At 60.5% G+C, this 13,838-nt stretch overlaps 1 protein-coding gene across 4 annotated transcripts; it reads right to left on the reverse strand.

The window, feature by feature from the left end:
* Positions 1 to 5,521: 5,521 nt before the first annotated feature.
* On the reverse strand, positions 5,522 to 10,903 carry GRAP (GRB2 related adaptor protein). Of its 4 annotated transcripts, none has more exons than XM_054271079.1 (5): positions 10,826 to 10,903; positions 9,725 to 9,822; positions 8,158 to 8,280; positions 6,325 to 6,493; positions 5,522 to 5,707 (listed from the first exon to the last, which is right to left on the reverse strand). In XM_054271079.1, the coding sequence occupies exons 1-5, from the start codon at positions 10,901 to 10,903 to the stop codon at positions 5,522 to 5,524; spliced, it is 654 nt and encodes a 217-aa protein (XP_054127054.1). The 4 variants fall into 4 exon arrangements, with proteins under 4 accessions (XP_054127054.1, XP_054127052.1, XP_054127053.1 ...); XM_054271077.1 differs by having other exon boundaries at positions 5,522 to 5,845; XM_054271078.1 differs by having other exon boundaries at positions 5,522 to 5,725; positions 6,313 to 6,493.
* Positions 10,904 to 13,838: the final 2,935 nt, after the last annotated feature.

Raw genomic sequence — 13,838 nt, forward strand, 5'->3', positions numbered from 1 at the left:
CCCCACCCTGGATTCACCAGTTGGTGTTCACAAGCCCAGAAAAGTGGAAGCTCTCTTGAGCTTTTCTCTTGGGAGCTGAGCTGAAGACGAATTTCAGGAATCGGGGTCAGATTCTTGCGCCAGTGCAAACAAGGGAAGTGCCATGGGCTGTGTGTCTGTCCCTGGCGTTGGTGTGGCTCATCTGCATCCAGAGCTGGGTAAATGAGGGCCCTGCCTGAGTCAGGCTCCCGGGGCAGAGCCGCCTGTCTGGCCGGGTGCTGGGCCATCAAAGTGCTCCTCTCTGCAGGCACAGAGGCCCTGCTGGTCCCACGGTGACAAATCCTGCGTGGGCTTGTGCCCAGCCCTGGCCTGAGCGTGCAGGAGGTGGCAGCAGGGCTGGGGGACATGGAAATGTGGCAGCAGTTTGTTGGGATCATGGAATCACTGAGGTTGGAAAGGATCACAGAGTGCAACCCAGAGCTGCCAGCTCCAGCAGTACACCATGTCCCCAAGTGTCACATCAGCCTGGGGAAGATCCAGGTGTCCAGCTCCCAAAGAATGCCAGCTCAGGAGGTGTTCCGAAGCTGGTGGCTTCGTGGCTGACCCTGCAGGGATTTCTCAGGGGTGGGATGGCACCCCCAGGCCGTGCCCTGACCAGCGACTGCTGCAGCAGAGGCTGGAACCAAACCTGGGTGTTTCAGGAGAAACCCCAGCGCTGCTGGCTGTGATGGGGACAGCAAATGGGACGGAGGTGAGCACGGAGGCAGCAGCCAGGAGCTCTCAGGGTGTGATGGGAGATGGCCCAGATGGTGCTGGGCTGTGGGTGTGTGGCGTGGCAGGAGCGTGCTGTGGTTTTGGCCGCCTCAGCCGCTCGCTCCGGGTGTTTTTATTGTGCCAGGAGATTTATAGACTCCTTCATGGGGTGTGTGCATTAATGATTTATTGCATGTGGGGTAAATGCTGCATCCCAGCCGTGCTGTGCTGTGTGCTGGCTCTGCTGCTGGGGGCGGATTGGGGTGGCAGAGCCCCACACCTGCAGCATCGCCACCTGATCCTCACCTGGCTCCCCCATCTCCCCATCCTGAGGGTTTCCTCATCCCACATGGTGAATTTAGGCCTGAATTGGGTGCAGCCCCTGTTTGCAGGCTTGGGCTGCTGTGGCTGAGCAGGTTGGTCCTCATCATTCTGAGTGTTGTCAGGTGGATCCAGCTGGACAGGCAGCGCCCGCTGCAGACAGGCCCCTTCCTGCAGATGGAACATTAATTACAGGGTCCTAACTCATCTCCCATTTTTAGCAGAGAGCCCAAAAGTGAGGCAGAGGGGTTTGACACTGAGCTGTGCTCCTAGCTCGGGGGCCTCTGCTTCCCACTCTCCACCAAGTGTTCCCTGGTAGAGCTGAGGCCTGGGGCAGGCATTTCAGCTGGAATACAGCATCCAGACACTGCCTTGCCCTTTGGAACGTTTTCTACCCTGCAGCCACCAAGGATTTGCATGGAGCCGTGCACAAGGTGGTGTTTTAGAGAGGGGAAACCGAGGCACGGAGCGCTGAGGGCAGCTTTGCTCAGGGCTGCTGCAGGAAGGAGTCACTGGAGCCTCAGGGCTGAGTCCAGCCTGGGCTTTTTGGCATCCTTGGGATGTGCTGAGCACGGCCCGTGGTCTGCCCACAACCGAGTCGTGCTGCCAGCATGCCCCACGCTGCTTTGTGGACAGTCCCAAGGTGTCAGCAGTGGTGTTGGGGACAAGCTGGGAGGCTCTGGGCTGTGCAGGTCACCAGGCAGGAGGAGCAGGCCAGAGCTGCCAGCCCTGTGCAGGATCACCCGTGCTGGTCCCCGTGCTCCTGCCTGGGCGGGTGCAGCCAGCCAGCCCATCCATATTTATGCCTGACATTAATTTCCATTCATTTCAATATTTTATGAGCGTAACAATTAAAAAGAAGAAAAAAAAAAAAAGAAAAGGGTTCAGCGCTCGTTGAGACATAGAAATAATTGGGTGTTGATGGTCCTGGAGCTCTGCCACGCAAATCCCAGGAGCTGCTGGTGCTGCCCATGCCCAGGAAATTGGCACAACGGTGCAGGAGCCCCGTGGGTGGGGATGGGCAGTGCCTGCCCCGGGGCTCTGCTGCCTCTGGCCACAGCCCCGGGTCCTGGTGGAGCTCAGGGGATCCCCCCGGGGCAGCTGTCACTGGGTTTAACTGGGTTTAACTGGGAATGGATCCAGCCTGCAACGGGGATGGGCAGCAGAGGGTGAGGGGTGGGATGGGTGCTGCAGTGCTGGAGCTGAGGGTGGGAGTGGGGAGAGGCAGAGGTGGATTTTTATCTCTGAGGTGGGAGATGCTCCTTGCTCCTCCACCCAGTGTCCTGTCAAGGTCTGGACACGGTGCCATGGCAAAGGGAAAGGGGGCACGAGGGAGTGAAGGGGTGCAGGGCTGGTCCTCACCCTGTAGGGGTCTCAACATGTCACTTTGCTCTGTCCCCAGACTCTGTGCCCTGTGTGGACCCCGAGGAGTGCACTTGTGAGTGTGGGGCTACTCCAGCATCACCAACCCCAGGCTGGTGGTGGAGCTGATGCCCAGGGGTAGGTGGGTGCCAGGGGGTGACCCCGTTCCCACCGGGATTGCTGCACCCCGGGGCTGCTGCCAGGGTTTGGATGTTTGGGAAACCCCAGGGATGGTGTGGGAGGGTCTGTGTTCATGGAACCCCAGGGATGGTGTGGGAGGGTCTGTGTTCATGGAACCCCAGGGATGGTGTGGGAGGGTCTGTGTTCATGGAACCCCACGGATGGTGTGGGAGGGTCTGTGTTCATGGAACCCCACAGATGGTGTGGGAGGGTCTGTGTTTGGGGGGACCTGGGTCTGTACATGGCACAGCCGGTGCAGCCCCTCCGAGGGTCGCTCAGCAGTGAGGTCAGGCGATGTGAGCCCCCGAGGTGCAGCTGAATGTTCCCAAACTCCATCCTCACCCCGGGGGCGATCCCAGCGTGTGGCTGCAGAGGGGTGGGCACCATCCCGGGTTATCCCGTCCCATCCCTCCCGTTCAGCCTCTCCCTCTGTCCCGCAGGGCTGCGGGCTCTGATGATGGCGGTGATGAAGGCAGCGCTCCCTGACCTCCCCCTTCACCAGCATCATCATCAGCATCCTCCTCTCCTCCACGGGCACCTGCAGGAGCTGCTCCCCATGGGCAGGCGGCACTGACCGGGCCTTTGGGAGACCCGCGGGGCCGGTCGAGCCTGCAGAGCGCCTCCATCAGCCCGGCTTATGCAAGGAACACAAAACCCTGGATTATTTTATGGATGAAAGCGCTGGAAATGCGGACGGGGCGCTCGGTGGGGCCGGGTCGCGGTCACGGGCGGTGACAGAGGACAGGGGACAGTGGCAGGGGGCAGAGGGCAGTGACAGAGGGCAGCACAGCCCCGTTGGCCCCGGGGGTGCCCGCGGAGCCGCACTCAGCGCTGCGGAATGCCCGGCACGGTGCCACCGGCCCGGCAGACAATAACAGGGAGCGAATCTGGGTCAGGGCTTTGGCTGCGCTCTGCGGAGCCCTGGCCGGACCAGGAGCGGCTCCAGGAGCCGCTGGTTCTCGGCATTTCCATGCCCAGAGGGTGGGAAGGGGACGGGCGGCCATCGCGGGCAATGGGGGTCCCGCATTGTCCCATTTGCGAAGAGGGGCGCTGGTCTCAGAGGCGGCTGAGCCCCTCCCTGGCAGTGGCTGGCGGTGACAAGGGTGTGGCAAGGCAGGAGAGCTTTCCCCAGGATGGATAATGAATGTTTGCGAAGGGCTTTGCCCGCCCGGGGCGGGAGTCGCTGCTGCGGTGGATCCCGGGCAGGGGCGGGCGATGAGTGCGAGCGGGACGCTGCGGATTGCAGGGACAGAGCCAAGGAAATGTGCTTGGCACGGGAAAAAAGCCGTGTGAGCTGCACGTTTGAGCTTTTCCTCAGCGTGGGTCGGGTTCTGAGGAGTTGTCAGGGGGTCCCATCTGTCCCTGTGCCCATCCTGGGATCAGGGTTTGGGCTGGAAGGTTCCTTAAACATCATCTCGTTCCAGCCTGAGGAAAGGCTTTGGCTGTAGGGGGGAAAGAGCTCCAAGTTCCCAGAGCAGGGTTCGAGCTGCAGGAGGTGTCTGTCCCCAGGGTCACCTGTCCCCTGCACTCACCGTGTTTCTGTGCCAGGTTCAGCCTGGACACCCACAGCCACCCAAGGGACCCTGGCTGTGACCCTCGGGGACACCACAGGAGCCCCGTTCTGGGCCCGTATCTGTGGCATCAGTGCCATTGTCCTGATGTGTGTCAGTATTTCCTCTTATGCCTGCTCTACCCTGACAGCCCCTGGGGTGGGGGAAAGGTGCTTGGAGAGGGGAATAATGAGGATTTGGGGGCTATTTTTTATCTGTTTGGGATGTGATGTTTAAATCCACTGGTGCAGCAGTTGGCTGTTCTGAGCACCGCATTCCCTGAGTGCATCCCAGGGGTGTGGGGGGCATTTGTGGGGGCAGAAAATCCCTGGGAGGGTTTTGAGACAGGCATTGGGGTGGGGAAAAGGGGGAAATAAAACTGCAGTGAAGCAGAACCTGTGTGAATGGAGGGATGGGACCATCGTCCGTTCATGGAAGGAGGATGGAAAGGAGCTGGAAAAGGAGCAGCCACTCTCAGGGACAATACCCAAACACATTTTACTGGCCCTAAATAAAAAAAAATAATATAAAAAATATAAATTTGCAGCTATGAACAGCACCCCACAGGATGGAATCCCCCAGGACCAGCCTTTCCTGGTACCCTGAGTCCTGGAATTCCTCCGTGGAGCTGTGGATCCTGGCTGTGTCCTGGCTGCCTGAGCCCTCCCTGCAGCTGGGGCTTTGCTCACAGGGTTTGGAGAGGTTTTAGGGTTTGGGGTTTTGGGCTCACTCCCTCTGTGGCTGTCACCCCACTGGGTTGTGCCTCTGGAAAAGGTTTTATGGCCGTGGTTGAACACTCCACGCTCCCTGCCTGGGGAGCAGCACTGCCAGCCCCATCCCATCATGGACCAGGCACCATCCTGGGGACAAAGGGACACTCAGGCTGTGAGGGCAGCTCTGGTGAGGGGGGACAACGGGGCCGGGTCCTGCCCGGTCAGCGGTGGCGTGGTGAGGGTCACTCATGGATGGTCATCTGAAGGTCACTTATGGACTTGTAGATGGTCACTCAAAGGTCACCTGTGGATGGTCACTTGTGGATGGTCACTCAAAGGTCACTTGTGATGATCGCTTATGGATGGTCACTTGAAGGTCACTTGTGGATGGTCACTTGCAGATGGTCACCTGAAGGTCACTCATAGATGGTTACTTGTAGATGGTCACTCAAAGGTCACCTGTGGATGGTCACTTGTGGATGATCACTTGAAGGTCACCTGAAGGTCACCTGTGGATGGTCACTGGATGGTCACCTGAAGGTCACTTGTGGATGGTCACTTGTGGATGGTAACCTGAAGGTTACTCATGGATGGTCACCAGAAGGTCACTCGTGGATGGTCACTCAATGGTCACCTGATGGTCACTCAATTGTCACCTGAAGGTCACTTGTGGATGGGGTGGACGTGGCTCCGTGGGAAGAGCCCGACACGGCCGTAGACCTTCCCCTGCCACCAGTTGGGGTCGGGGCAGCCCAGGACCTCGATGATGTCCCCACGCAGGAAGGGCAGCTGGGAGCCCTCCTGGGCTGAGAAGTCAAACTGGGCTTGCACAAATCGGGGTCTCCTCACCTGCAGGGCAGCCGAGGGCTGGGGTTGGTGGGAGGAGAGGGGTCCCCATCTCACAGCCCCTGGCATTGGGTGGCACTGCCCGGGTCCTGGTGGGGAGGCTGTGCCACCACGGGATGAGGAGGAGCCTTGGGATCCCTGCTTTGGAGAGACAGAAGCAAGGAAAGGGCAGAGTGGAGTGGACTCTCCCCATCTCTCAAGATGGGTGCCCAGGGAGGCAGCTGGCACCCTCTCCTTCCCAGCTCCTTCCAGGTGCTGGAGCCTTCCCCATCCCAGCTCCCAAAGTCCATTTTGCCACCTCCACAACCACTGTTCCAGGGTTTGGCTTTGCTGGAGTTTGGCTGTGCTCTGTCCTGGCTCTGCCACCTGCCCTGGGCATCACCCCTGGCACAAGGGACAGGGATGTGTGCCCTGCCCTGCCCTGCCCTGCCCCTCTGAGCTGCTCCAGGAGCTTTTCCTCCCTGCAGCACTGCCTGTCCCAGGCTGCTGCCCCCTCTCCTGCTCCTCACCCCCTGAGCCAAAGGTGCCATCCAGGGATGTCCCTGTCCCTTTGCAGGGACACTGAGCCTCGAGGGGCTCACACAGGGGTTTGGGACCCTCAGCCCCACCCATGGTGGTACCTCCTGGGTCTGGTCCTCGTCCCACAGGAAAATCTGCTGCTCCTTGGCGATCGTGGTCATCCTGTAGAATTCCACCAGCTCGTTGAGGGAGTTGAACTTTTCCTCCCAGAGGAAATATTTGCCATTCCTCTCCCTGAGCACCTTGAAGTGCTGGACCTGCTTCCCGTAACTGCAGAAGGAGGATGGATGGATGGATGGATGGATGGATAGATGGATGGATGGATGGATGGATGGATGGATGGATGGATGGATGGAAGGAAGGAAATCACCCTGGGGACATCCTGGCAGCATCCCCTGAGCTGGGTAAAGCCTGGGGGTGCTGGCAAGGTTGGGGTGAGCCCATGGGTCTCATTGCACCCCTCCTGCCATGATGGGGGTGATGGTGGCACTGGGGTCACTCCTGGCCCTGCAATGAGGACCCACAGCTGAGCCCTGCTGCAGCTCACCCCACAGGCAGCCAAATCTCCGTGCCCAGCCCTGGCACAGTGGGGACTCAGGGGTGCCAGCCACGTGGAGGGCAGGTGGCTCTGTCCAGGGCCACATCTGGGGCAGGTGTGGTGAGAGCTGCAGGTCTGGGCACAAGCCAGGAGGCTGCAGAGGCTGGGATTGTGCTGCTGTGCTGCAGGAGGACGGGCAGGCAGGCAGGCAGGATGTCCCCGGCTGTCACCTCGCAGGGCGTGCCTGGGGTGACAGGTTGGGTGGCCCCGGGCAGGGGCGGGACCCGGCTGCGCTGCGGTGACGCGGCAGAGAGAGCCCGGCTCCCTTTCATTAGGGACAAAAACCGCCCGAAACGTTCAATTAGGGATTAAAAGGGTGAGAAAGTGCCTGGCTGGGCTGGGGCCGGCCCTGCTTTCCAGGCCGGGGCAGGGCAGGGGTGACATCCCCGGGGACAGGCTCTGCCCGTTGTACAGCCGGTGCTGAGCCCTCCATCCCTGGGGATGCTGAGCCCTTCATCCCTGGGGATGCTGAGCTCTTCATCCCTGGGATGCTGAGCCCTTCATCCCTGGGATGCTGAACCTTCCATCCCTGGGGATGCTGAGCCCTCTATCCCTGGGGATGCTGAGCTCTTCATCCCTGGGATGCTGAGCCCTTCATCCCTGGGATGCTGAACCTTCCATCCCTGGGGATGCTGAGCCCTCTATCCCTGGGGATGCTGAGCTCTTCATCCCTGGGGATGCTGAGCTCTTCATCCCTGGGATGCTGAGCCTTCCATCCCTGGGGATGCTGAGCTCTTCATCCCTGGGATGCTGAGCCCTTCATCTCTGGGGATGCTGAGCCTTCCATCCTTGGGGATGCTGAGCTCTTCATCCCTGGGATGCTGAGCCTTCGATCCCTGGGGATGCTGAACTCTTCATCCCTGGGATGCTGAGCCTTCCATCCCTGGGGTCCTGAACCTTCCATCCTTGGGGATGCTGAGCCCTTCATCCCTGGGATGCTGAACTTTCCACCCCTAGGGATGCTTAACCTTCCATCCCTGGGGATGCTGAGCCTTCCATCCCTGGGGATGCTGAGCCCTTCATCCCTGGGGATGCTGAGCCTTTCATTATTGGGGTGCTGAACCTTCCATCCCTGAGGTTGCTGTGTTTAGGGTGTCCCTGCGAGGGCAGCGGTGCAGGGAGCAGGAAGCAGCGGGGATGGAGGCGGAGCTGTGGAGGAGAGGAAGGAGGGGAAGGTCCCGTGCGAGGCCGGGCTGATGTGTTGAGGGCTCCGCAGCCCCTCCGAGGTGGCCAGCACAGGGCAGGGTGCTCAGCCCTTCCCCAGCACACACCAGGGTGTCCCCAGAGCTGCAGGGACCCCTCCCCTCCTGCCGCTTGTCCCAAGGGCGTTTTTTACCTGACGGAGAGGGAGAACTCGCCCGGGGCGCTCTCGCTGTCGCGGATCAGGAAGGCTCCCAGGTGGTTGCGCTGGAGGAGCCGCTCCTCTGCCAGGTGCCGGGAGATCCTGCCCGCGTACCACCTGCGAGGGGCACCGGGCTGAGCCACACGGGCACCCCCGGGCACCCCGGGACCCCCCAGCCCCGCTTGGCACCGGGATTCCGGGCGAGGGGTCTGCACCGGGCTCCTCGGGGGGCTGCGACCCTCCCCCGGCACTTCCTCCCTTCTCTCCCCCTCCTGCTTCATCCCGGAATTTTGGGGGGCACCGCAGGGTGCTGCGGGCGCGCTGCCCCCTCCGCGTCACCGACAGCCGCCACCGCATCCTGTCACCTGCGCTGTCACCCGGGCCCGCTGTGCTGCCTGTCCCCTCCCTCCTGCCCTTGGCGCCCCTTGGCCCCTCCTGGTGGGAGCAGAAATCCCACCAGAAATCCCGCTCGGTGCCAGGATAAACCGACCCCTCCTGCTGCACCGCCAGAGGAGTGCAGGAGCAGAGTCCCCGTGCCCCAACCTGTATTTCAGGGTATTTCAGGGTATTTATTTCAGGGTATTTATCTCAGGGTATTCCAGGATATTTCAGGGTATTTATTTCAGGGTGTTTATTTCAGAGTATTTCAGGGCATTTCAGGGTGGTTATTTCAGGGTATTTATTTCAGGGTATTTCAGGGTATTTATCTCAGGGTATTTCAGGATATTTCTTTCAGGATATTTTTTTCAGGGTATTTCAGGGTATTTATTCAGGGTATATCAGGGTATTTCAGGATATTTCAGGTTATTTAGTCAGGGTATTTCAGGGTATGTATTTCAGGGTATTTCAGGGTATTTATCTCAGAGTATTTCAGGGTATTTATCTCAGGGTATTTCAGAGTATTTATCTCAGAGTATTTATCTCAGGGTATTTATCTCAGGGTATTTATCTCAGAGTATTTCAGGGCATTTCAGGGTGGTTATTTCAGGGTATATATTTCAGGGTATTTCATGTCCCTGGGCTGGGAAGATTCCCTGCTGCTGTAAGAGCTGCCCGGTGAATGATCAGCCAGGGAGCTCAGCACAGAGCCAGCGCTCCAGGTGCTGCAGGAGAGGCTGTGTCTCATCCATGCCCGTTGTTATCCCGAGCTGCAGAAGCAGTGGGATGAGCCCCGGGCTGCCCCGAGCCCACGCGCTCGCTCTGCCATCGAAATGTGATTTACCAGGGGCTAAGGATGTATCAAACACAGCTTCAATCAGCGATGGATTAGGCTGGGCTTTAATAAGGTGCTAATAGGATTGTGTTTAATGCAGTGATAATCCCATAACGCTTTGTTGTTCCCCAATTATCATTTATCCAGTGTGTGAGGGCTGGATTTTTGGGGGTACGTGGGTGTGCTGCTGCCTCCTGTCCCCTCGGGCTGTGGTGGCACTGGCGATTGACCCCCCCATCTCTGTGACTCAGTTTCCCCATGTGTGGGATTTCCCCAAGTGTGGGACTACCCTGGCTTGTTGTAAATTGGGAATTGGGATTGTTGCCTGCCTGCTGGGATGGTACTCACGGGTGTGGCTTGACCTTGATGTAGTTTTTGGGGACAAAGCCCTCGCGGCCGAACAGCTCCGCCTTGAACCAGTTCTGGTCATCCTCCATGTTGAGGATCTGAGGGGGGAAGAGGAGCAGGGAGGCGTCATTCCCCTGGCAGAGGGGCTGGGTGGGACCCCATTGCTGCCCCAGACCCCACAGCACCCCCCAACCATCCCTGGGGCAAAGGGGGCTCTGGCAGCGCTGGCACACTCTGGGGGCTCTGGTTTCACAGAGCTGGAAGGTGCCTGGTGTGTTCCCAAACCCCTGCCCAGGGAAGAGGGTGGGATCTGTCCCAGGACGGGAGCCAGGCCCTGGTGTCCCCGGGAGGTGGCAGTGGGTGCTGACACCGCTTCCGTGTGACAACAACATTTTCCAGCCTCCCCCGCAGGGCCCGGGGCCGGCACAGCTGTGAAAACAGGATCCGAAACCCCGGTCAGGGCACGGGGAAACACGGCGGGAGGCAGGGATGGCACGGAGGGTTTGGGGCTCTGGTTCCAGCTGGGATGTGCCCCCACCCTCCTCGGGGGGCTACAGGGTGCCGGGGGTCCGGGAGGAGCCCGAGAGGGATGAGCACATGGGCAGGGAGAGCGGCCCTCTCTCCCATGGCAGAGATGCTGCTCCCAGGGATGTTCTGAGCTTTTCTTCTGCCCCCTGGAGCTTTTTGGGATTCCCAGGTGGCATCTAAAGGCCCACCCCCAATGCCAGTGCCTGGGTGGGTGTTTGGGCACGATGCTGGATCTCTGTGACCTCCAGTGCCCCCCCGGACAGGGAAAATGTGTCCCAGCCCCAGGGGCTGCCACTGAGCACAGCTGGTGGCACTGACAGCCACAGAGGCCACATGCCATGTCCCAGCTGGGGTGTCCTTCTCTGAAGTTGTGCCTGGTGGCACAGGCAAACAGGGAATGGTACTCCACACCCCCAGATCCTCGAGGCTGGCTCCTTATATCCCACAGAAAGCCCCAGAAGCGTTAAAGTCAGCGACAAACAAAGCACCGGTGTCACCATGGGCCCAGTGACACCATGGCCCGGGTGACATCCGTCCCACAAAACAACATCACCCAACCCCCCCGGCTGGTACCTTCAGGGTGTCCCCTTTCTGGAAGGGCAGCTCGTCCTGCTCCGTGGCCTGGAAGCTGTACAGGGCCACGGACTCCATGGCAGGGGGGTCTGCAGGAGGGTCCCGGGGGTTCGGGGCTGCGCGCACGGCGCGGCAGCACGGGCAGGAAACCGCGCTGATGTCAGCGCTGCCGCCGGGGCACCGGGCGGGCCCCGCCGCCCCACAGCTGCCCAGATGTGCGGCGGAGGCGGGGGAGCCGTGCCAGCCCAGCCGAGCGCCAGGGGAGCCATGGGGATGGCAGGAGGATTTGGCGTTTCCCCCGCGGTGAGTGGTGGGCAGTGGGTTTGGGTGGAAAGGGGATGGAAAGGGGGTGGTGATGGGCTGGGCACGGGGTGAGGATTTTGGGGAGGGTGTTTGGAGAGCATGGGCAGTGCTGGTGGGGGAATCTCTGCTTGAGGGGCTTGGTGGGAATGTTGTTCCAGAAGCAAGAGAATGCTGGAGGTGGGTGGATGCACACACCTGGTTTCTCTGGAATTTACAGTGATCCCTCTGAGCAGCGAGCTTTCATCACAACTGATATTGGCTCTTTGGGCTGATATTTGGCCCCTTGAGCGGGTTAATTTTTCCCAATTTTTCTGTGCAGGGCTCAGGGGATAAAACTCCCTTTTAGGCTAAAACTGAGCACTAAAACTTCCTGCTGCTCCCGTGGGCGTCAGGCACGGAGCCTGCCGGGCTCACACGCCGGGGAGCATTCCCAGCGGGAATGATCGGAGCTGTTCAGCCTTCCTGTGTGTGGGCAGGGGCAGGGAGCGCATGGAAAACCCGCCAGACACTGCCTGGCTTTGCTGCGAGAATCAAACCAGGGACAGCTGCAGCGCAGTCCTGCCCGTGGGTTTGGGCATTTTCCAGCTCTGCTCCATCTGCCCGCGGTGGGATGAGCTTGTAGGGCTACTGTGGGGACACGGGCTCGGGGATTTGCCTCTCCCAAACCTCATTCCCAGCTCCTGATGGATCCGAAAAGCAAACGCCCTCTAGCACCTCACTGAGGCCGCTCCCAGTGCCCTGGGATGCAGAGAGGGATGTGCAAGATGTCACCGGGTGTCCCCACACCCAGCGAGGCACAGTCCCCGTGGTTATCCCGGGATGTGCTGCTGCTCCCAGGGGTGCTGCAAAGGCCAGGAGGGCCAGGGAGGCCGTGGGAAGAGGATCCCAATGTGCTCGGCTGTCCCAGGGAGGAGGGGACTCAGCAAATCCCAAATCCCAGAGAGACCCAGGGGATGGGAATGCAGCAGGAAATCATCTCGGGGTGAGCTTTATCCAGCAGTCCTGGGGGGGATGGAGCTGGATGTTCCCTGGGGAAAGCAGAGCTGCTGTCCCCCCAGTCCTGTGCCTGATCCTGTCCCTGCTCCACAGCCCCGATGGATGATGCAGAGGCCACTCCATCCCATCCCACATGGAGAGCAAAAGGGCAGGGAGGGTGTCTGGGATGGGGTCGGTGTGGGAGAAAGATGCAGCCCAGGAGTGGCTTATGGGGTGACAATCAGGGGGGACACCGGGAGCAGTTTTGAGGTTCGGATTCCTGGGGCAGCAGGGAGGCTTTGGGGACACCTTGGGATGTCCGGGCTGGAGCCACTGTGGTCCCGCAGCGCCTGGGAGGGGGCACAGGACAGCGGGGCCACAGAGGGTCCCCAGGCCGGGCTCAGGACCGGGATCCTGCCGGCAGATGGCAGCAGCGCCCCGAGGGACACGGGGGACACGGGGACACGGGGACAGCGCCACCTGCCCCGCCACTCCGGCCCTGGGGAGGCGGCAGCCCCTGTGACATCTCTGTCTGTGGCACCTGCAGCCCAGGACAGGCTGGGCTGGGCTGTGGCCCCTTTTCTGTGTCGGGAGCCAAACGCTGCCGTGTTCAGCTGCTGCCCGGGTGCCCATCCCAAGATTTTGTGTGGAATCCTAGGGGATGTGTCCCTTCATCCCTGTGTCCTGCATGTCCCCAGTGCCCAGAGGGACACAGGAGGTGCCACACGGTTGCTGTGCGTTGGGTGTCAAAGCTTGAACTTTAGGGTTCGGTACTGAGCTCAGCTCAGCCTGTGAGGAGATCCCAAGGATCACCTGAGGGATCCCATCCTGCCCCAGGTTTGGCCACCAGCCCATGCCGCCTCTCCCTGTGAGCAGGGGAGCTCTGTGACCCTGGGGACAGGCACAGGAAGGTGCCAGGGGCTCTGGAATGGGCACAGGAAGGCGCCAGGGGCTCTGGCATTGCCCTTTCCAGGCTGCATTGCCATTCCAGGCGCTGGGAGCTGCCTGGAGCTCCTGCTGACTCCCATCTTGCCCAATCTGCCCAGCCCTGTTTCATCAACATCCTGTGTTTACCTGGCTGCAAAATCCCCTCGCGGGAGGGAGGAAGAGGAGGGAGGGGAGCCTCTTCCCCTTCCTCTGCGGCCTGGGGAGCTTTGTCATGGACACCACTCTGGGCTCCCCAGCTCCTCTCTGGCTGCTGCCTCAGTGACCCCTGCTCTGCCCATGGAGGGGAGGGGGTGTCCCAAGCCTGGGGGGCTTTGGGCTGGGCCTGGAGGGTTCAGGGCTGGGCAAGGGAGCTGCTCACTGCAGATCCAGGGCAGGGAGAGGGATGGATGCTGCCCCAGGACACAGCACGCTCAGGGGTTGGGAGTGCAGCACAGCAGGATTCAGGCTGGTGCCTGGGATGGGCACGTGGATAAATCCTGTAGGACAAAGCTGCAGCTGCCTGTGTGCCCAGGGATGGAATCAGCCCTTCCAGTGGGGACCTGGATGTCTCTCGAGCCCCACTGAGGCCCTGCACAGAGAGGAAGTGACATCCTGGGCTGGAAAATGCCACAGCAGGGCCCCCAGGCAGGATCTCAGTGTCAGCACTTTCCCCCTAGAGCAAAGGCCACATTGGTGACTCCTGATCACTGGATTTTGTGTGTGACCCAACTTCTCAGCCCACACAGAGGAACTTGTGGCACCATTTACACCCAGAGGGGATCAGACCCCTCTGGACCTCATATTATCC

This window comes from Melozone crissalis, unplaced genomic scaffold (genome assembly GCF_028551555.1).
Source record: "Melozone crissalis strain CALT ecotype California unplaced genomic scaffold, PUWL_Pcris_2 ptg000012l_1, whole genome shotgun sequence".
Taxonomy (NCBI): Eukaryota; Metazoa; Chordata; class Aves; order Passeriformes; family Passerellidae; genus Melozone; species Melozone crissalis.

Excerpts from the sequence above, each read along its gene's own strand:
- GRAP (XM_054271077.1), bottom strand. The coding sequence starts at position 10,903 with ATGGAGTCCGTGGCCCTGTACAGCTTCCAGGCCACGGAGCAGGACGAG. Across the intron at positions 8,281-9,724 it reads ATCAAGGTCAAGCCACACCC|GTGGTACGCGGGCAGGATCT; the intron begins GTGAGTACCATC and ends TGCCCCTCGCAG. Across the intron at positions 5,846-6,324 it reads ACGAGGACCAGACCCAGGAG|CAGGGATCCCAAGGCTCCTC; the intron begins GTACCACCATGG and ends GTCTCTCCAAAG.